Here is a 22,887-nt window from a genome sequence, read left to right on the forward strand (position 1 = left end):
TGGCAAACTGCTGTGGGGTGACAGGGATACTAACAGTATGAAGGAATTCAGAGCAGCTCGACAATAATCCATTATCATCGAGCAGTTGTTTCTCACAGCTGTAAGCTGTGACGTGCCGGCTAGGTGGCAGCACGAGAGAGCCGCGCGAGCTGTCAGTGCGCACTGTGCGTGTGTGTGTGTGTGAGCGCGCGCGCGTGTCTCGAGCCGGGTTACTTGAGCTCGAGCAGATGAAGCTAATCTGTCAGTCAGCGAGGAGGAGAGCAACATCAGGATGTCGGCGGAGAAACTGGAGAAGAAGAAGACGCTAGACTTGAGGAAGAAGCACATTGGGTAAGATAAGCACCACAACAAACCAACTATCATTTTGTAAACACATTTTTATTTATTAATTAGTTAGTCCGTGACGAATTTTGTAGCTAAGAAGCTAATTGAATGCTGCGAATATAAGTGCAACCGAATTCAGTTTTGATTTGATACACTTGAAAACAAATACAGTACTTTATAGTACTTTACAGTACAGTACAGTACTTTATTACAGCCTTAATATATTGCTCGTTACCACTGTACAAACACACACACAAAACCTCAGTTAAAGGTGCACTATTTAGTTTTGGGGAAGACATTTTAATCAGAAGAAAAGAGTGAAGAAGAGTTTATGTCTAAATAAACTGAATAAACAAACTGACCTTAAAGGACAACTCAATTTCATACTGTCTTACTTTGGTTATATGTGGCGGACCCTGCCACCTTTCTAGCTTCAAACAGTGTTCTGACCTCATCTTCCTCTGAGAACAGCTTGTTTATTCAGTTATCGAAAAAATAAATATTTCTGAGTTTGTATTATTACCTCATTAATATTGTAAATATTATTGTCACTATTATTATTACATTATTAATATTATGTTCACACATTGGAGCACTGACGTTAGCTCCTCTGCAGGCCATCTTGTAAGATCTTCTTCGGCCATGACCCTATCAAGATTGTGCAAGCCAAAGGCCAGTACATGTACGATGAAAAAGGGCAGCGCTATCTGGACTGCATCAACAACGTGGCTCATGGTAAACATAGTTTCACTCGTGCATGCAAACACACACAAAGCTCTGTAAATCAGGTTTCTTTTCACACCTCTTTTATGTCATTGTCTCCGTCAAAAATGGCGAAACATAAGAACCCAACAGATCCGTTCCCTCTTACATATACGTGTAAGGCTGCCATCCAGATATGGAAGTTAGAGGTGTTGTTTTTGAGGACTTGACAAACTGCTCTACAATGTTGTCATAGAACATACAAGTAGTCAAAAGTCAATGAGCTGCAGGCTTTGCAGGCAAACAGGAATGTCCAAAGGGATGTCTCCTGCATTACCTCATTCAACACTCTTTAATTTCAGCATATGGCCTCCAATTATGCGCCTTTAATATCAGTTGTCATGGTATGTTTTGACCTCAAATTACAGTTGGATGATTTTGTTTTTGTCCTGAACGTGAGGACCAGTTCTAATCCTGCGTTCATCGCTTTTCTTCCATTCCTCAGTGGGCCACTGTCACCCGGACGTGGTGAAGGCGGGAGCTCAGCAGATGGAACTGCTCAACACCAACTCGCGTTTCTTGCACGACAACCTTGTACTGTACGCCCAGCGGCTGCAGGCCACACTTCCCGACAAGCTATCTGTGTGCTATTTCGTCAACTCTGGGTATGTCTGCACATTTCTCGTGCTCCTCAAACAACAAACACATCGAGGTGGTTGGCCAGACTTGTTTTTTTGGGTGTGGATCAGTTGCATTTAGTATCATAATTTGTGTCTTATCTAGTTTAATGACTTGAACTGTAGCCTGAGGTGGGCTGTATCAAAGGGTGTAGTCTAGACATGTATGACTGTTATGTTAGTGTACTCAAGAGGAAACAACTTACTTTTCTAAAGAGAGACAAAAAACTATATGTGCAGTGGATGACTCTCTTTTGGAAAAGCCTCCTGCTGATTATATACATTTCAGTTGTGATAGTTATGCTGCTTTTTGTACAACTGCAACAATATAATTCTACTTGAGGGCTGCACGATATAGTAAAAAAAAATCACATTGCAGTTATTTTGACAGATAATACAATTGCAAAATGATTCACAATAAGTGGGAATTATCATTTTCAAACACCACAAGTTTCATTCTCACTGAAGACTGAAAAACCTGTTAAAATCATGCTGGTGTGACATTTGTTTTTGGTCTGTAGTAAACAAACATGGACACCAGAACATCTCTGCAGCTCTAAAGTACTTCAATATAATGCTGTTTTGTCACATCTTTTACCTTTACCAAAAGATTGCAGCGCCTTGTCATGACTGTGACAAGTGTCATGACTTCCCGACAAAAGTAATGGAGCATTATACAATGCATGCCCAGCTTTGGACATTAAACTGGACCAGTCTGCTCTGGTTACTAATTTACACCACTTGCCAAGTGCTAACAGGAATCATCTAGATCCAGGGTAATAATGTTGTAGATAATGATCCATACACACTCAGTGCCAGACTGAGTTTTTATCAGTCACAGGGAAATAAATACAGTGAGAGAAGTTGTAAAGGTGACAATACAGTCAAGTTATCACTGCAAAGGATTTCTACTGTCTGTACAACAGTATTAAAGTTTATGTGCGATCAGAGTACACACTAAAGACAAGAGGGAAAATATATACTAAATACAATAAATGCCATATGAGCCCCTTAATTCTACTTCAAATAACCAACATTTTAGACAATATTGCACTTACAACTTTGTGGCAAGGCCCTTTCTTATGGTAACATGACAGTGCCCATGTGAACTGGACAAGGTCCATTAAAAAATCGTTTTTCCGAGTTTGGTGCGGAAAGAGCTTGACAGGCCCGCACAGAGCCCCGGCCTCAACCCCCAGAGATGAACTGCAATGCCTTGCTAATGTTCTTGAGGCTAAATGAGCACAAAATCCTGCAGAAAGCCCTCAGAGAGGTGTGGAGTAGAGCCTGACCGAGCCAAGAAAGGGAGAAAAAAGTTCAGATATCGATACAGTGACCGATACACAAAGATTTTTTGCAGCAGTCCCTCAAATGTGGTTGTCAAACAATATGTAACAATATGTAACAGAGGTGGGATACCTGACACAAAACCCAAACATCTTTTCCGTGTTATAATCAGTTAAATAAAAGTTTTTTTACAGCTGCACATATCGTCTTTAATTACACCTGTGACGGGCCAATGTCGGTCAACCGATATATCGGTCAGGCTCTGTGTGGAGGCTGTTATAGCACCTTAATAATCCCCATGATTTGCAGTAAATTATTTAACAATCACATAGGGTGTGTAACGTTTGTGTGTACACATACAGGGTAGGACGTGATTTCATACACACAGCAAAGTAAAGAAAAACATATTTGGCAGAGGAATAGCTTGAGTATCTAAATGCGATTTTCATGCATAATAAAGCTTTATCTCTAATCACCTGTATTAATGAATATATGTCATCTTATAGGCCCTCATAATAGGAAGTAAAACATCAAGCAGTGACTGACGTGCTAGTGTTATCCATGGCTTCACCTGTGTATTTTGTGGTGACTGAGTAACTCAAAGTAACCCTTGCCCCTGTGAATTTCAGCTCCGAGGCCAACGACCTGGCGCTTCGTCTGGCGCTGCAGTACACAGGCCACAAAGACATCATCACGCTGGAAAAGTATGTGCTACTACCGCCTGGTTGTTGTTGGAAAACAGCTGGTGCACATGTCATTTTATTCAGAGATTATTTTTTTTTTAATGACGAGAAATCAAAATAAGGAGCAACAAGCCCTGTGTTTGCTTTGTTTGCAGTGCGTACCACGGCCATGTCTCATCGCTCATTGACATCAGCCCCTATAAGTTCCACCAGCTGTCAGATGCTGAGCAGAACCAATTTGTCCATGTGGTGAGTGCTTTTTCTCTCCCTGTCGGCCTGCCTGCACACTATTAAAACACCATGACTCAAGCTGCACTACTGGGCTTTGGCAGGCTACTGAGGATTCACTTCAGTACATGCACATATGTATGGGTGTGTGTGTGGATAAGAAAAGAAGAGACAGAAGCAGGAAATACAAGTATTTTTTACGACCTATTCAACAGGGCAAGAAAAGAAGACATCCAGAATCTACCTGCAGAGTCTCTGAACTCTGCGGTCTGTTTAGAAACGCGTCTTTGGAATGAGGCAGAACAGGAAAGTTAGGTAGTCTAAATGCCCCACCAAAAATGTTAACCGAAGTCATCAGTGGTCTAATTTTACAGCTCCTTTATTTGAACTGCAGGCAAATCGAATTCCTGAATTGTCTTCATTTAGATAAATATTTGATGTTTGTGTAATTTCTCTTTTTAAGTGTTCAACGATATAAAAAGACTCAATGATTTTTAAAGGAAAGCTTTGATTTGACCATTTCAATCAGCAATTAAAGGGGCAGCAACCATTTAGAATGATCGATCGGCAGAGATCAAATATAAAACTCAACGTTATTTTTTCTTTAGTGTAGCACCAGAGTGGTGGAGTCCACCATGTCTCACAGCCATGTTTCTGCAGTAGCTTAGAATGGATAAACCAATCAGTGGCTCTAGAGCGACCACCACAGGGGAGGTTGGTATTCAAGTGGTTTCAATCTGCAGACACACAGCTAGATGCCACTAAATCTCAGGCACTGGATTTTAAATGTTGATTAAAAATAGATTAAATTTAAATATGACTTTGTCTATTTTGAAAAGAGCACAGCTTTGAAGATGTTTTGTTGAGCTCATTTGAGTAAACCACACTATCTAGAGTGAACAGTCTGTGAGCGGACAAGCTAAAAATAATCATCCGGAGTCCTTCGTGCTCTGTGTTATGTGATTCTGTGCACTCTGTTTCTTGATTACCTCGGTGTAGTTTGATATGGCAACATGTGGAATCCTCAGCTCTAGTGTTACATACCAAAGGTGCGGCAGTCTACTCTGCTAATGGGCTAACACTAAGGAATCAAACTGTGGTTGAGATGTTGGTAATTCACTAGTTGACCAACAAGCTCTGAGAACAGCACCGGCTGAAATGTAAACACACAGATTTTTAAAATTCCTGTTTTCATAAGTTTACTTGTCAGTTCTTAAACTGCTGTGTCTGTTGATCACATATCCTCACGTAAACCTTCAGATGAACAGAAGCCCGTTTGGACAAAAAGAGATAATGACACAGTATTTTAATACTAAGAATATTATATTATTCAAATAAGATTTATTTTTTCTCACTGTGTGACTTGCTTTTCCTAATAATTAAAATAACAGATGCATTTGCATTTTTTTTCCCATTATCTTTACTCAAGAAGCAGCCTACCACATCTTTGCCAGAGAGGACAGATGGTTTGAAAGAGGCGTAAAAGAATCCATCTATGTCAAACTGGGACAACCATCTGCAGAACCGAGTTACCTCCCCAGACAACTTAACACCCATTCACACCCGGGCCCACCTAGCCCTAACGACCCACATGAAGACCGGTTGGGTCAAAGTCTCACAAGTTGCCCTAACCACTCTGAAACTCAGAGTTCACAAGTGACATTAACGACTCTATAAGGACATCATTTTGAGACTTTGGTGTTGATTATGTGATTATTGACTTTACTGTATCAAGACAATCAAGAGAGACTTGCCATTCATGTAACATAACCCCTTGCATAGGTGTCAGCAGCCTCCATGTGTTGAAAAATAGCGCACAGGCACATAGATACTGCATCAACAACAGACCTGTTTGCCTCAATACGCAAACTGATAATGCTCAAGGACAACGCTGGAAAGATGGTTACATGCTAGGTGATAAGACTTTCATGATAACATATGTCATTCAACAAGGGTGTCCTCATTTGCATTGCTTGGGTTGGGTTCGCTGAGGCACATGTGCAATCACAGCAGACAAGTTCATATATAATAATAATACTATATATTGTTAGATATTTTTTTAAAAAGCAAGTCGATTTAGCTTAAGTTTAAGTTTTTTGTGTGATTGTCTTGTCCCCCTATACAGGCTCCGAGTCCAGATGTGTACAGAGGCAAATACAGAGCAGACCACCCTAACCCTGCCGAGGCGTATGCAGATGAAGTCAAAGATATAATACGCAGAGTCCAAGGAAAAGGGGGCAAGGTACAGTTTGACTTTGGTATGTTTGTGTTATGTTAACTCAAAGTGAGATCGACCTTATGCTGCCCCAGTAACCTCAGAAATGTTTAATATGGTTCCATGTATTACTTGTTCTACTGTCTTTTTAAAGGTCTAGCGTGGTGCCTGTCAAAACATGCTGATTAAAAATATGACATATGATGCATTATTATTCGTTCAGCATTACATATCAGGACCAGTTCTCCCTGAAGGATAGAAAACCAGTGTTGACTGTGTCGCCTCACTCATCCAGACTAATTTAACCTTCTGCAGTTGTTTTTTTTCTCACTGCAACGCATTACTACAGCAAGTTGTTCTCATCTCCATTATGTTTATGTCTGCTTCCCCATGACATCACGTGAGAGGGATCATGGAGCCCAGCTTCAGCTATCTCAAGATTTATCTGTATTGAATGTGTCGGGTGTCTAAATTGCACCAAATTCGACAGCGCACCTCCCCGGGTCATCAGCAACAAACCTGCCAAGTGTGGAGTAGATGGGATTAACTCGTTTGCGTGAGAGCTTGTTGGCAAATAATCAGATGTTGGAAAAGCTCAACAGAAGCGCATGTCCATGCTTGCAGTGACGAGAGAGACTGGATTTTTAAATCTCAGAGATTGTACAGAATGCTTTTCTGACAGATGTTTTTGCAGTCAGGATGAAGCCAAAATTGACAAAAGGAACTCCTTTTTTGTCATAATGTATGTGATTAAAGGTTGCACAATACTGTCAAGACAGCGACCTACATTAACACTCATTTCCAAGTATTACGTGACTGCCTCTCTCTTGTTTGCGCACGGCCAACTTGAAAGTGACACTCTTATGAAAGAGAGAGGTCAATGGGTTCAAAGATGTCAGAGCTCGTCCTCTTTTCCAGTTTATGGGTCTGGTTTTAGATTAATAGACCTGATTTGTTTTTCTCTAATGCAGATTGCTGCTTTTACTGCTGAGTCACTGCAGAGTTGTGGCGGGCAGGTCATTCCACCTGTGGGCTACTTCCAGCAAGTGGCAGAGTACGTACCCAAACTCATGCAGAGATTCACTCATGCTCATACTTTTCACAATCATCTTACTGGCACCAAGTAAGGAGAGCGCTCATTCCGGCATGATTAACTGTATGCAAAGTATGCCCAACATGTCCTGAATGTAAATTCTTTTGCACTGCAAGAAATAGTTGAAGCACTGAACAAAAGTACACACCTAAAAAGACTATAAGCAGTTGCACCAGAATGCAGAGTTGATGATTAATGCATGTAATTGCTTTGCTTGTGTTCTTTTTCAGAGGTGCTAGGGTATAGACAAACCTGTCTAGTGTGTTGCGTCTTATTTGTTGTTTCATTTATGTGGGTGTGTGCCTTATCAAGAGAATGAGCAACGAACTAGGGTTTACCTCTGCAGACATGTTCGCCAGGCTGGAGGTGTTTTCATCGCCGATGAAGTCCAAGTGGGCTTCGGGCGCGTGGGCACCCACTTCTGGGCGTTCCAGCTTCAGGGAGCGGACTTTGTGCCTGACATTGTCACCATGGGAAAACCTATTGGCAACGGCCACCCCATGTCCTGTGTGGTCACGACCAAAGAGGTGGCAGAGGCCTTTGCTTTATCAGGAATGGAGTATTTCAATACAGTAAGAGCAGTAATTTCCTTTTGTACCACCCATAAATATGCAAATATGTGGTTAATATAAATATCAAGTTTTTATTAACTATTTAAATCTACACAACACTGCAGAGGCAGATGGCAGAAAGCACAAAATACGATCTTTCCTTATGCTCCAAAGTTGACCAGAAATGGCACCGACCCAATCTCCTCCTTGGCATTAAGCTCTCATCTAAATTTATCAAGCATATCGACACAGCTGCTTTCCACATTATGGGGAAAAATACATTCCATTCAAGCCTTTTTTTTCATTGATGGCCTCAGATGACAGTTATTTCCTGTGAAAGTAAAAAAGAAATTGGGATAATAATACAAAATCTAAGAGTTCTGTCTTTCATATTGAATTGATTTTCAGCCAGTTCGCAGCAGTTCGGATATTTCCAGTCATATAATGAAACTTTGAGTGTGTTTTTATACAGTTATTTGTCTTTTAATCTATAGATTTGGCATAAACAAAAAAACACATTGCTGACTCTGTAACATTGCATGTCTGTCATGTATTCAGTGCTTCTGATCAGCCTGTCATCCTGATGATCAGGCGGCTGATTTCCGAGGTGGTGTGAACTCAACCTCGGTGTAATCTTTCCTCTGTGTGTGGGTTTTGAATTTCTCAGTTTGGCGGTAACCCAGTGTCGTGTGCCATCGGTCTGGCCGTACTAGACGTGATTGTGAAAGAGGATCTCCAGGGAAATGCGCTACGTGTGGGCCAATACCTGACCAACCTGCTGGAGAAGCAGAAAGAGAAGCATCCGCTGATTGGTGATATCAGGTAAGCAAACACACAGTTACAGTATGAATATGACTATGAAGGGTAGATTTCATTTGGTGTATGTTACCATGATCCAGAACATGTTTTGTCACGCTCCTGCAGGGGTCGTGGCCTCTTTGTTGGCTTGGAGCTTGTGAAGGACAGGTTGAAGCTCACCCCTGCTACAGCAGAAGCCCAAGAAGTCATATATAAGTAAGTGTAAGATCAAGGATGAGTGTCTTTGTAAGATGGCCAGAGTATTGCTGCCCCCTGTCTTTTCTAGCCACCTGTGAATTCTGGCCATATTTTACGAATTACACCTTTAAAACAAAGAGCTTTGATTTTACTGCTCTGCAGCATTCTCCTTCCTCTGCAACCATGCTTCAACAATGTATTACTATTAAGTAAACCAACAAGTTCCCCCAGTGTTATGATAGCCTTCTCATGTCACACAAAAGGTTTATCAACGTACGGTGAGATAATGAAGTTGAACAGCAGCACATGCACTTCTGTGTGTAATATTTTAGAGCGCTCATTGTAGCTCTCATTCACAATACTTGATACAGAGTGCAGAATAATTCCTGTTTCGTCCCAGGCTAAAGGAACAGTACATCCTTCTCAGTGCCGACGGACCTCATCGCAATGTGCTCAAATTTAAGCCGCCCCTGTGCTTCACCACGGAGGACGCCGACCTGGTGGTGGAGAAGATCGACCACATTCTCACAGGTGCTTAACGTCTCCCCAGTCCTTTTTCTCTCCGTGGTGTTGGAACACGCCATCATCTTTCTGGCTTGTGCATTATTTAAAAGGATCAAGGTGTGTAATGGTAGCCTACTGTCGCTGAAAGAGCTCTCAATCATGTGTGTTATCGTATCTGTTTACAGAACTTGAGGACGCCTTAGGCTTGAAGTTGCACAACACATCGAATGCAGAGAATGATAGCAGCAAAAGAAAGGTAAGTGTGACTCTGTGCCATATTTTAAACAAGTTTCTGGACCAAAGCTCTCATGTATTAGATCGGATCACTTGTCTTAAGAAGGCAAATATAAAAAAGACAAGATTTAAACTTCCTTGATTTTCATTTCAACATTCTCTCTTCAATTTCAAGCTGCCAGCTGAGGAAAATGGACACCAGTATCACACTGGGTTAATACTCAACAGAGGGAGAAGTCCAGGAGTTCCTCAGCAAACCAAACGCCACAAGAGATAACGCTGCTAACAAACAAGAGTCACGGCTGTACAGTGACAACACCTTATTATAAATAACCGCAGCAGACAACATCAACTTTGGAGGTGATGGAGCTCTCTGGGTTAAAAAGTGAAGTGCCTTTAGCATTTAACCTAATGAAAAATGTTATGATAGTAATAATAATAATGTACTGTGTATCTATGAAACTGCAGTATCTGCTCAGGTATTATGTTTTTTTAATCACATGTAGGAATCCTTTATTATAAGCCTATTTAGCTTTAACTTTGGTGCGGAAAACCTCCTTTAATTGTGCGAGTTACCGTGCTACAAAACCTGTATAATCCTTTAATATAAATTTATGCCAACATTTACTTGACCATGTTTTTCAGGGAATCATAATTTTAATAAAGTAAATAAGTATTTTGTCAAAACGCGCAATGTTTAAGATACAGTTTGTTACTGAACTTAAACATTGCTCGCTGTTGTTGAACGTGTGGAGTACCATTACTTATTGTGTGGTGAATCTATTTGCATTGAATAAAAATACTGTATATGTGATATTTGCTCGTTGATCCATGAGGATGATCTCTGCCAAGCATAGCAGCAAGCATATGTAGAACATACATGATGGCTGTACTGACTGTAAGGCTTCAGCATATCTTCCAGTCTGCCTCAAACAAACAAACAAACGTGGACGCTGTTTGACAAGTCAGCAATTATTTACCAATGTTCCCCTGCTCCTTCTTAACAGAAACTGGACCAAAAAACTGAGTTTGTCACGTGCATTTTAGAGTGCTTAGTCACTCTCTAGACTCCTTACAGCCTGTGAGTTTAAATGCATATTTTATGATAAGAGATCACATCAATGATGTGTTGACAGTTGTTGGTACTGCACTTTGAAGACTTTACTGGTGGATGTGTAATAGTTCCTCCTCCTCCTCCTCTGGTTACTTCTAATTTGTAGATCCATTTACTTCCTGATAGCAGTATGTCTTGATTTATCTCTCTCTTGTTGTGTCTGGCTCTTTTACTGTAAAGGGTTACGTTTGAACAGGTTGTGGCCAGGATGTCGTGGATCTGCAGTGACATTTCCTAAGCCTGGATGACTGCGGTGTGTGGATGTCGGCTCATCGAACCTTCAGTAAAAGTGTGTCAGTGTTTTTGGCCTGGTTGTACAGGATTCTGTCACCACGTCTGTAGGCTTAGGCATAGCCTTCATGGCCTGACAAGCTGCCTGAGTTTAGCTGTAAACAAGGTTTTGTTGTTCAATGTGCTGGAAGTTTCAGTTGGCACAAACATCCTCACAAAAGCTGTTATGACATGTCACAGTGTAAGTTAACTCATCCTCAGATCGTGCAGTCACAACAGGCCAGCTTTGCCTCGCTGGTCCGTCTCCTCGCAGTCTTGACCAAAAGGCTCAGCAGATTTTAATTTCTGGCTGTAAGTTGGGGAAGGATAAACCAGAAACTGATGGACACTGCACAGGTGATGGAGCCATGGGCATCGTTTAATATGGTATATACAGCTTGTTTATTCAGTTATGGGAAAGATAAACATTTCAGAGTTTGTATTATTACCTCATTAATAATGTAAATTTTAAAATCTGAGTTTGAATTTCTACTTCAAAACTACATAGTGCCCCTTTTTAAGTCCCTAAGAGCAATGAGCAGGGAGTCACGACTTGCTCTCAACACAGGAGAAACATGACTACTCCCAAGCAGAGAAAAGTTTTAACTATATGTATTGATGAGGTATTGCAATACAATGAGCTAATTGTTTAATGTCTGCACACCCACAGCTGTGAAAACAGATGAATCATCATTCACAATGCAGGAAGTTATGAAGCAATCCTGCAACACTCCCTCCACCAGAATACAGGTTTAAAATGTGCCATGAACAACTGCCTTTTGTCCCCTGATGGTGTCCTGTCCTTGGTAACTCATTTATGTGAAATTCGAACCTTGAAATCTGTTATTCACTTCTAAATAATCATAGCACCCAGCATATATAAGCATGACTTTTCTATATCCATGAAGTATTAGTGTGAAGAAGCTCATTGCTGTTCTCTACTGCCTGGTACATCTATGCTGCCACCTTCAGGAAGGCAGATTGCAATGCTTATGTTGTGTTCACATCTCCCAAGTATTGTCTATGCAAACAGGTCACAAAATGTAGACATTGATCAAAGTGTTTGCCCAATCTAGCACTCAACACATTTGTAAATCATGGGCGACTGCAAGGAGCTCTGAAAAGATGATTTATTTCACACCCTTGTACAAAAATGCAACTGTGACGGGTTCAAGGCGATTTTAAATGATTTCTTTACAAAAACAAACAACTTAAACATTATTTGGACTCCCCTCCTGATACCAAATGAGTGGCTCCATGCCAGCAGTGTTCAGCAACTTCCTTTTCTTGTCCTCCTCCAGAGAAATTTCACCTGCTGCACGGTACATCAAGCTCCTTTTAGTGTAATTAAATTACTCAAGTTTGCTAAAGATGGACCAGGCTATTGTAGTTTTTATAATAAACAAAAGAACAAAATTGGAGATGATGTGTCTTCAACAGAGATCTATTTGTTCCTCTTTGTTAGGCAGTTAAGAGAAAAGGAGAAGAAAAGGGAAGTCACTGAACACAGATGAGACAATGCCAGTGAGAGAGATGTCAGTGCAGCTGGGTATAATTTCTCTAGATGGTCAGTGCTTTCAGTCATGAATCGATGTTGATTATATCAAAGGTCAAGTTTATCATAATTTTAGTTGAACTGCCTGTTGGGGCTCCCACGCATTTGACGTCCTCTGTCCATCGAAATCATTTTCAGTGTGCTCTTTTAGCCCATGAGGTATCCTCTGAAAAGACAACAGATTAATTAGATAAGACACTGTGAACTGCAGACTGGAGTTGAAATAAATATTACACACGAAGACTTGGACTTACGGCAGCTTCATGCGCATGAACACTCTGGCCATGAAGAAGCTGAGGAGGACGCTGACAAAGCCGATGAAGAGCAACAGGAAGCGGTTGAGTTTGGGAATGTTCGGGGCGTTGGAGCGGTCCAGGATTATAAAGCCCAGGCCTCCCATCGTGAAGAGGAAACTGGAAGCCAGTCCCTCCATAATGTACTGCCCATTTACTCTGGAAAACAAATGCACTTACATTAGTTATGCATTTCTTAGTGAGGTTTAAATGTAACCATTACTATCTGAGGTGACTGTCACCAACAGGCTGCAGTTTGTTGAGATGCTCATGATCTTATGCCTGACGTACCTGTATGCCAAAAAGGCCACTGGCCGCTGGTGTCCATGCTCATCAGTCATTGAACCCACACTTGGGGGCTCTACAATAACATCATAGATGATGCCTATGATGTGGGAGAAGATTGAGAAGAAATCAATCAGAAGATGACAGAACTTGAGCAACGTTGAGCATATCAATCAAAAACTGATCATGTTTAACATTTCTTCCACCACTAGCGTTACTGGTGGATGATCAGTGGCAAATAACTGTGAAACCAAGACGCATTCAACTTGTTTCTTGTGCTAGCTAAAGCCAAGTTAGCCTCAAGTAGCCACTATGCTAACTCCGTACATGCTAGCCTTAACGCCAAGCAATCTAATTTACAAATGCAACCAAAGCCTACAATATCTGACATTATTCCAGCCACACACGAGTGAGCTTTAACTCTAAATAATGTGCTGATGCAGTCTAGGTTTAACGCTAACAAGCTAGCAGTCTTGCATTTACGTTAGCTTAGCCTTAGCGGATCCATTTACCTCCTGTGATGAGAAAGTAGGACACAATAACGACCGCATACACGGTCATAGCAGACGGCATGTGCAGCCATGACGGTTTCTTCAGTTTTATATTTGGACATTCCAGCACAGCAAACGGTATACTGTATAATGTCTCCATGGTGTGTGAAGAAATGTCCTTTCTCTACAGTACAGCTGCTGACGCTGGCTGAGATCCGTCTGAGCAGCGACTTAGTTGACGTGTCCCGGAAGTACATGTTGTTGTTGTTTTTTCTAGTCTATCCTCTCTGCAAGACGTTTTAATTAATTTATATTATTTTATTTATGAAAGTGAGAGGTGCCATTTTAAGCAAAATATTCCCTGATACTAACATAAACTTAAATAAAATAAATAAATGTTTTTACAACTTATTTTTTGGCAAGGCCTGAGCGTGACGTCATCTTAAAGAGACAGTAACATGAAACGTCAGGGAAAAAGTCACTGTTCTTTACTGTCAGGACTATTTAGTATCATAAAACTACGATCTATTGTTTTAAGTATGGCTGTTATCAAATTAGCATGTGTCACCACAACACTGATTAATTTCTAATTATGTATTTTCACTCATTAGGTCCGGTGAAGTATATCTGAACGTTTTATATTGTGTAGAAAACATTGATATACTGTGTAGCTTGCTTCTTCACAGTCATCATGCTTCACTATGGACACATAAAATGTCTCCATTACATCAGGATGACAAATTTATTCTAATTCATATCAGGGATTTTACAGCATTAAAATATACTTGTGTTATGGTACTGTATTGTACATCAGGGTACCACACTTTCATTGTGTTTGTGTCTTTAAGGGTTATAATCAGACACCAAATACCCACTTAAGAATCAGAAAGGTATCTTTGGTATTTGTTCTCTTGAAATTTTAATGTGTTAAAATTCATTTAAAAACAGTCACTTGAAGCAAAATGTCAATGTCCCAATATATCCTTATTTATCTGTTACATGGCTTTCAAAGATCCAACCTCCAGTCACACATTCCCTCCCTTTTCATTTAGATGCACCAAAGGATTGCAAATCACAACAGGAAATGGATTTGTTTGTCATTTTTTATTGTGGCAATACAAATACACATTTTACTTAGATTTCTGGCTCTGTGCCTGTGCCTTGAGCACCTTGACGACGATCTTCTGCTCCTCAATCAAGAAAGCACGCTTGATCCTGAGAATGAAAGCAAAGAGAAGATTTAGGCACAATGAATTAGCCCTTCAACTCACACCAGTGTCATCAATGACTGTCTTCTCATTCTCTTATCCATGCAATCAATTAAAAGATGAGGTAACTTGTGAAAAGCAGCAGTAGACACTTTGTCAACATTATCATCAAGGCAAATGCTAGCATCGTTCGTTTCCCCATCAAGAAAGGACAGATTAAAGGAAATGCTTCTATTACCTGTCACGCACACACTTGGCGCACATGGAGCCTCCGTAGGCCCTGCTGACGTGCTTCTTGGTCTTGGAGAGCCTCATCAGAACCTGAGGTCTAACGGCCCGGATCTACAAGACAGAACAGGACCATAATGAGACCACAGGCAACGTGAACTGACTTGAGAATTACCACCACAACTGATGGAAATTTATCCTGCACACGTTTCAATACAGTGGAGCAATCAAGACAACCAAACTCTGGAGGCTGCAAAGAAACATTTACAGGCATCCTGAAATAAGGATTGGAGCAGCCTGCTCTGTAACCAAAGGCAGAGAAATACTTCTGCCGCTTAAGTAGTTGAGAAGCACACCAGGTTTTTAATATGCAATTTCATTTCACCACACTTTATATATATATATATATATATATATATATATATATATATATATATATATATATATATATATATATATATATATATATATATATATATATATATATATTAGATATATTTCTAGATCAGCACTCTGCTCGGATCGTATTTTGACTTGTCAAGAAATATGTCTTGGGCGTGCACCTCTGAGAAATGGACCTAATCTCTCATCCTTTCTGAGTGGCAATTTGGCAATTAAAGGAAAGACCTGTACACAAGTCCAACAAGATGTATCCACATAGTGAGGTCAGAGAACAAGTTCACAATTGGGCAAACTTGCAGTTCTCCACTGATTTAAAGTTTTTGATTGCAAGGCTTTCTCTACAGCAAAGTGTTCAAGTATAATTAAGACACCTTTGTTTTTATGTGTAATAGTAAATTAGTTCTGTAGGCATGTGACTATATGAAAATTTGGACAAAATAAATGCATTTCACAATATTAACCAGATGATCAACTGTGCTTAAAACTCTAAAAGTGGCACTAAAACATACTTCGCTTGACCTTACATTTTGTTAATAAAGAATATTGTGCAAACAGAAGGTATTGAACACATTTCCACACATCCAATTAAATTTTTTTGTGGGGACAGAATGGACAATCCATACCATGAGCCATGGTAAGAAATCTATGTAGGACTGTTCGCAACCTGAAGGGCTTTATCGAGTCATTCATGTGAGGATATTCATGATCAACCTGACAATGGAAATTCACCAGGATAAATTTATCCTATTTTTTTCATGATCCACGACATCCCCCCTACTGTCCCATCCCTATAGTTTAAAAATAGTCATTTTCAACTGCATCTAAAAATTCCACATCTGGATATATACAGCTGCTAGATTTATTCTTTGCAATCTATGATGTGATGTTCAAGCACAGTTTACAATTAACTTCCAATTTAATTTCCAAGTTTTGCTCACTAAGGGCATTTTCTGTAAGCCAAAGTAAGTCTTCAGAGAAATCTAAAAGGGGCATGTAAACTAGCATCACAACAAACATCCTCATCAGCTTCTTAATGAAATGTAACAATGCATACACACACAGGCGATGGGTTAACATCACTTGGCCTGTCTTAGGTCCCACAGTAGCACAACCCAAAAACAAAAAATGGGAGGCTTACTCATTCATTTGTCAAGAAGTGACATCTCAGCCATGTTTTAACTTTTCAACTTCAGTGAAATGTTGTCGAAAAGACAATTACATTACTCCGACTTAAATTATGAGGATGAGAAGCAACAGTTCTGGTAAAAGACTTGTGTCAATGATTCATTTACAACCTCAAAAGTGACCATGAGATCTTTATAATGAATGACACCGCATGGTTTAGATTAGCTTCTCTGAAATAGTTTGACATGCGGATAAGTATTAGTATGTTTTTACACGTGTTTACAGGGGAAGACCAGCCTTTTTCTAGACATCGAGGTAAGGGAGTTGTGTTCATCCATCCTATCAATTTAGTGCCAAATCACATCCATCCATCCATTTATTTAACTCGCAAATTCAAAGTTAACTTCAGGATTTCTGGGGAAAAACACAATCAAGCTGCACTGTCTTACAGATAGTTAGTTGGGGCAAAGTTATCGGAAACAAACAGACCATCTACAGCTAACTTTTACAATCAATACAGTCAGCTCCACAGACTTTATATGCATGCACAGCCATACATATACAGCATGCTTGGAAAGAGCCTTCACCAAACTTCAATAGGTTTACTTACTCCACGCAGTCTTCCTGGGCAGATGCCACATGCCGACTTGGGAGCTTTGCCGACCTTCTTGGTGTACAGGTACACGATACGGTTACCAGGCGTCCGTGACCTGCAGAACAACACGGGGAAAAGAAACATACAAACTTAAAACAGGCTCATACATGAAGTAGCAATGGTGGCTGTTTCCAAGCAGGTGAAATGACAGAGACGCCATAAGACGGTCACTTACAGTCTGGTTTTGTTGGAGGCAGTGTTGTAGGACAACCTACGACGGTAAGTCAGCCGCTGCACCATCTTGAAGCTGAAAACAGACGCAATGTTCAGTTATTTTGGAGCATGATGCTAGGATGCTAACCCTGCTAGCCGTGCTAACGCTGCTGCTCCTCAACATGTTAGTGACACCGGCAAACACTCACGTTCACTTCCAAAACATGGAGCGAATTAAGTGACCATTTATTATACTGAGGGTGAATCTTATATATAACCTAACTCCGTATGAAAACACATATTAAGCGTGGTTGTTAGCAAAGGCTATCACATTTAGTGGGCTTTAGATAGCGGCCATCGGGACCAAGGAACGGCATCTTTAAATCGTCTTGGAAAAAACATTAAATAATAAAATTGTTACAACTTTAGAGGCAGGAAGTTGTTTTAAGTGTTATCTCTGCTTCAAATCGATGACATTTTCTTTTTAAACACAGGATTACATTGGATTATCAAATTATAATGTTTCAGAGGAAAGCAGGGAGCCGCCATACCTGCTGTCGCGGTAACCGGAAGAGGAAGGAGGAAGGCGGGTGTTACAGGTTAAAGTTCCTCCATGCCGGCTGTTTCATGACTGCCCCCTGCTGGTGTTCCGTTTTTACTACACAGATATGAAACAATGAAACAAATTATATTATGTGTAATTCTGCTGTTGTTAAGTGGAAACTAATGTTAATGAAAAGTATCTTTGAATTGATTTAGTTAATAGCTACTTTTATTTTGAAATAGACATTTTCCTGCGAGGTAAACGCTGTTTTACCACAAATATGGTGAGAATGTTAAATAGATTTTATTATAGATGGCATTTACCCAATCTACTGTGAACTTGGTCTATTAAATAATAAGCAAATATAGTTGGCTGCTAGTTTGCAGCTTTTCTCAGTTTGATATTGAAGTCTTTTATTTTGGTGGGTCTATGTTACGTCCTTATTACACCTGCTGTGATTCATCTGTTTTCAAACCTACCAAAACATTAAAGCTCATATTTTTGCCGCTCATTATGTAGGCCTTATTTATCTGTTAAAGAACAAAGAACAATGTCAGGTTAATGTCAGTCTTCAATTAAATATCTTACTTTCATCAGAGGCTTCTCGCCATTATATCAGCAACCTCAGTGTCTACAGTGTAGTGTACAGTAGTGACACCCGCAAAAAAAAAACCCAACAAGCGGCCCTTTTTCTGTATTCTGTAACAGGCCAAACTCTCTAGAAGTCCATACTGTACCAGAGCAAATGATGCTTTGGCTGATATTACCAAACTCATAACTTTGCACTGAAGATGTGACACTTTGCCACCTGTTTATTCTGGTGAGTGGATCCCTAAAACCTCCAGTGATCACCATATCTGATTTAATATTGCCTGGTAAATTGTCAGCTTTTCAAGCAACTGTTTAAGCTAATTATAAATCTATCTCAGGTTCTGGAATAAATCAGAATAGAGCACCAATGGACACATCACTCTTGCAAACTGTTAATATTTCGACTAAAGCCCTTCAAGTCTTGTTTTGGCTTGTCCCTGCAGGAAAAGCACAGGTGTAACTGAAAATGTTAACGCCTTCTTTTTATATTGAACCTGCTTGCCTGCTGACATACCCGCCCATCTAAAATAACAGAGCTCTGATTAATGTAATGAGTTGCACCTGTGTTTTTCCTGCTTGACAGGTCTATTTTTTTTGGCATGTAGAAGGCCTATTATGAGTTAATTTCTCCAAACCCTCAACGGGGACTCATTTTAAACATTCAAAATAGCAGGTTAGGTGACTGTTAACCACACGGGTAACCTGTGTTTTATTTGCAACATGAAAACGATGCATGGGTTGTCCAGTAGATGGCAGCAGTGGTGTGCCACTTGTGTTGTGGGTAGTCTGTCCCTCAAACTCTGGATGGGATGCAAACATCAAGGTAAATTGTTGAAGAAAAGAAATGCACATATTCGTGGAAATGCTAATGCTAACACTGTGCAATTGTAAACATGCTTCCCATGTCTGGTGAAGCAAACATTTTAAAGGTGCAGTATGTAAGAATTTTAGTCAAAACATTACAATATTAACCAGCTAGCCCCTGGCCACTTTGTACTTTAGGAGGTGATAATATGACAGTAAACAATGTCGACACACTTTCTGGCGGTCTGAGCCTCCAGTCCAGGCAGTCAGCTAACACGACCGCTGGCTGCACAGTTGTTTGAGCGAACATCAGCTACAATTAGCAGCAGTTAGCGGCTGCTCTGGTTCTACGCTGCCTCTATTCGTTTGGAGTATAAATTCAACAGGGGGTCAAGTTTTCCTTTAAAAATGCTCAGTTTATTACAAGTCATCTCAAAGTGGCAACAGATAACTCTACCCCCCTAGAGTTTCCAAGTGGTATTATTGTCAGCGCCGCTGTTGCAAAGACAACTGGATCATTTCTGTTTTCCTCAGAGTCGCAAATCACAACAACACGGGGCAAAACATGAGTTTATTCAGTCATTTAGTCTATAATAGAAATGACAATGATAGTAACGATAACAGAATTGCACTGGTGGGCTCACGGGGGTCACGTCGGGTTTATAGGGAACCAATGTAAACGCTGATGGTTTCATACTTTATATCCATTACATTGTGCAATAAACATTTACTTCATAATGATACACTGCAGCAGAAATCTTGTGTATTGCCAGTTTAAAGTGGCAAAATCGGCATGAATTAAAAAAAAAAAAAAACAATGTCTAATTACCATTCAAAGTCTCCCTCATGGCATGAAACATTTCTTTGCAAAGGAAAAAGTACATGCCATGCATGCCCGCAGACAACCAATATCCAAGTACTATATCTGCATCATACACACTGTCGCTCTTAAAAGGAGAGAAAGAGCTCAAAATGGCTCCCTTTCAAAGAGGTGCTGTGTCACAGACAGACATTTGCCAAGCTCAGCCAACAGATGGTGAGCTTGGCAACCTTTTAGACGAAGCATTTGGCAAAGGCAAAGTTCAGCGACAACACGAGGCTCGGTACGGTGTGTTGGCACATGACGCATCCGTTCTGAGGGCATGAAACTCACTGTCTGGTTTTATGTTTAACTTAGTCAGAACTGCCTCTGGGCTGGATTTTGTCTCTGACGGTGAAAAGTTCACTTGCGCTCTTTTATTGTCAGAGATTCATTAGTAAACCTGGAAATGTTGCGTTACAGTTACACTAATAAATGATGCTACTTAATGAAGTCTGAAATTCTTTGATACTATTCTTACAATAAACATGTCGTCTTTTACAATTAGTCCAATGACTCGGGCAAATCTTTTTGCTGTGTCGGAGACAACACAGTCCAGAGAGAATATGGGACAGAGACATTAAGAGCTTTAGCATTTTGTGGAAAAGTTCCTGATGTTGAGTTACACACATCAGCATCCAGATGTGGTCATTTTTTCCCAAGATATTTTGTATGAATGTGCGACAATCATCACATGAATACCCCTACACACACCGTCATTGTGTTGCGGTTGGAAACTTTTTATCGCCGCTGACCTCTGGAGGTCTGAGCTTGTTCAACGTGTTCTGCGATGGGATTGATTTGATTAAGTCCAGATGTGAGGCGACCTGGGATTAACCCGTTCTTCACGAGAATCAAGGTCCTTTTACAAAGGGTGCCAAGGAGATTTGCGGCCACTCCAAGAGACACTGGGGCGCACGCAGACGTCCAAATAATTAGTAACATCTGCGGGCAGTCTATCCTAATCTCGTCAGAAGTAATTATTCTACAAGACGTCTCAGTAGAATATTTAATTTAGATCTTAACCCAACAAAACACCAATAAATTCTTGATGTTAGCCCATTTTGGATAAATTTTATTTACTGTAAAGCCATCTGACACAAACAGCCCCTCCCTCTCAATCAGTCCTGCCTAGTCAAAGATGAACCATATCACCTTAAGTGCACTTGATTACGCAAGCCTGTCCGACCCCCCCTCTCCACATCTCCTTGGGCCTTCTGTGTAATCTGCTGAGATTTAAACCTGCTGCTCCTGTTTAATAAATCCACTGCGATTAAAATAGGATTACAGCTCTGCTTTCGCCTTCCTAATGACATCAGAGCATGAAACATTTTTTGACTTTCTTTTTTTTTTTTTTTTTTTTTTTTTCAGTCGTCGGGTTTTTGCCCAAGCTCACCCATTCCTCCCTCCTGCTCGTCTTGTCCAGACAGACAGCGGTGATTTTTCAACTTCTTCTCCTGACCCACAGCAAAAAACCTCATCCCCGCAGCCCAGCAGGTCAGCCCATCTGTGGGCCTGTTGACACAAGGATTAACCTTATAATGCAGCACACATCCTGTATCAATGCTGTCTTCCGTCACATCAGACTTCTCAATGACAGATAACAGCCAAAGAAAATATGCTCTGGTGTCAGGTTGTTGTTGTTGTGGTTTGCGTGATCCTTGAAACCTTCATGTGAAATCGCCTTCATCAACATAATCAATACGACTCTTTTGTCCTCTTTGTCCTTACTTAGTGCTGTCATACAATGGTTAAATGCTGCAAGGTCAGCGAAGGCACAAATGATTGGATTTTAACAAACTGAGCTCATGACCCCAGCAGAGAAATCCACTTAAGAAAGTGTCATTTAAAGGGGCATTCAAAGAAATTCAAACTCAGAAAAATGTATAATATTAATGAGGTAATAATACAAACTCTGAAACAAGCTGTTCTCAGAGGAAAATAAGGTCCCAGAACACTGTTTGAAGCTAGAAAGGTGGCAGGGTCCGCCACATATAAACAAAGTAAAACAGTATGACATTGTGTCGTCTTTGGCTTTAAGGTCAGTTTGTTGATTCAGTTTATTCGGTCCTTTAGTATTTAGTTTGTTTAGGTCTTTCTCCTCTGATTATAATTTCTTCCCCAAAACTACATAGTGCACCTTTAGTTTAACACACAATGTGGCAGAGTAAAAGTCTGCAAATTTGGTAGCAGGTCACCAGTGTTTTCCCTTGTTGTGACTGAAGTAATGTATCATGATGCACCCAGGGCTGTCAGAGAGGTCATGTATTATATAGTTGTTGTGTTATGGTTATTTACAGCAGTTTACATTTGATTATTTAAAGTTACAAGTAGTTGGTATTTAGCCAAGCTAGCGCCATTGCCATGAATTTTTGGTTAACGTTGTATATTAAGGTCCTTGTACTATGCGTTAGTTAATAGGTAACAAGGGCTTATTTGTTTATTACTGAAAAGTCTCAACAAAGACCAGATGGCTGGCCATGATACGTGGCAAACATTCATGTTCCCCTGAGGATGAACTGTACTATACATTTTCATGCATCAGGGTCTCACTTTCACACTCTCCGCTCACATCTAATCAGCTCCAGCACTTACTGATCACACCGGCCTGTGGATTATTAATTCGTTAATCTCTTTAGAGCTACTACTGCTAAAATGAATATTCCCATCCACCCCTCGGCTTCCAGCTAAAATGGTCTCTCCCGCTTTATCTTTGAACAATCTTGCTTTTGTGTTATAACTCAGAGACAGACCATTTGTCTTTTGAAGACATTTACTCAGCCATTTTAAGAGCCTCATTGATTCTCTATTTACTA

General features: G+C 40.3%; 3 protein-coding genes across 3 annotated transcripts; 1 reads left to right on the forward strand and 2 right to left on the reverse strand.

Annotated features, from left to right (window-relative positions):
- The first annotated feature begins 248 nt into the window (after positions 1-248).
- On the forward strand, positions 249-10,308 carry etnppl (ethanolamine-phosphate phospho-lyase). Its single transcript, XM_073474409.1, has 13 exons — positions 249-330; positions 941-1,059; positions 1,532-1,691; positions 3,620-3,694; positions 3,829-3,922; positions 6,027-6,143; positions 7,088-7,170; positions 7,556-7,781; positions 8,428-8,582; positions 8,685-8,774; positions 9,157-9,287; positions 9,446-9,516; positions 9,670-10,308. The coding sequence occupies exons 1-13, from the start codon at positions 272-274 to the stop codon at positions 9,769-9,771; spliced, it is 1,482 nt and encodes a 493-aa protein (XP_073330510.1). The 5' UTR covers positions 249-271; the 3' UTR covers positions 9,772-10,308.
- A 1,686-nt stretch (positions 10,309-11,994) lies between these two features.
- Positions 11,995-13,718, reverse strand: ostc (oligosaccharyltransferase complex subunit). The gene is made up of 4 exons (XM_073474808.1): positions 13,524-13,718; positions 13,018-13,111; positions 12,688-12,885; positions 11,995-12,599 (listed from the first exon to the last, which is right to left on the reverse strand). The coding sequence occupies exons 1-4, from the start codon at positions 13,660-13,662 to the stop codon at positions 12,581-12,583; spliced, it is 450 nt and encodes a 149-aa protein (XP_073330909.1). The 5' UTR covers positions 13,663-13,718; the 3' UTR covers positions 11,995-12,580.
- Positions 13,719-14,587: 869 nt separating this feature from the next.
- rpl34 (ribosomal protein L34) lies at positions 14,588-17,403 on the reverse strand. The gene is made up of 4 exons (XM_073475435.1): positions 17,296-17,403; positions 17,076-17,175; positions 14,949-15,052; positions 14,588-14,717 (listed from the first exon to the last, which is right to left on the reverse strand). The coding sequence occupies exons 1-4, from the start codon at positions 17,358-17,360 to the stop codon at positions 14,633-14,635; spliced, it is 354 nt and encodes a 117-aa protein (XP_073331536.1). The 5' UTR covers positions 17,361-17,403; the 3' UTR covers positions 14,588-14,632.
- Positions 17,404-22,887: the final 5,484 nt, after the last annotated feature.

This window comes from Pagrus major, chromosome 10 (genome assembly GCF_040436345.1).
Source record: "Pagrus major chromosome 10, Pma_NU_1.0".
NCBI classification, from domain to species: Eukaryota; Metazoa; Chordata; class Actinopteri; order Spariformes; family Sparidae; genus Pagrus; species Pagrus major.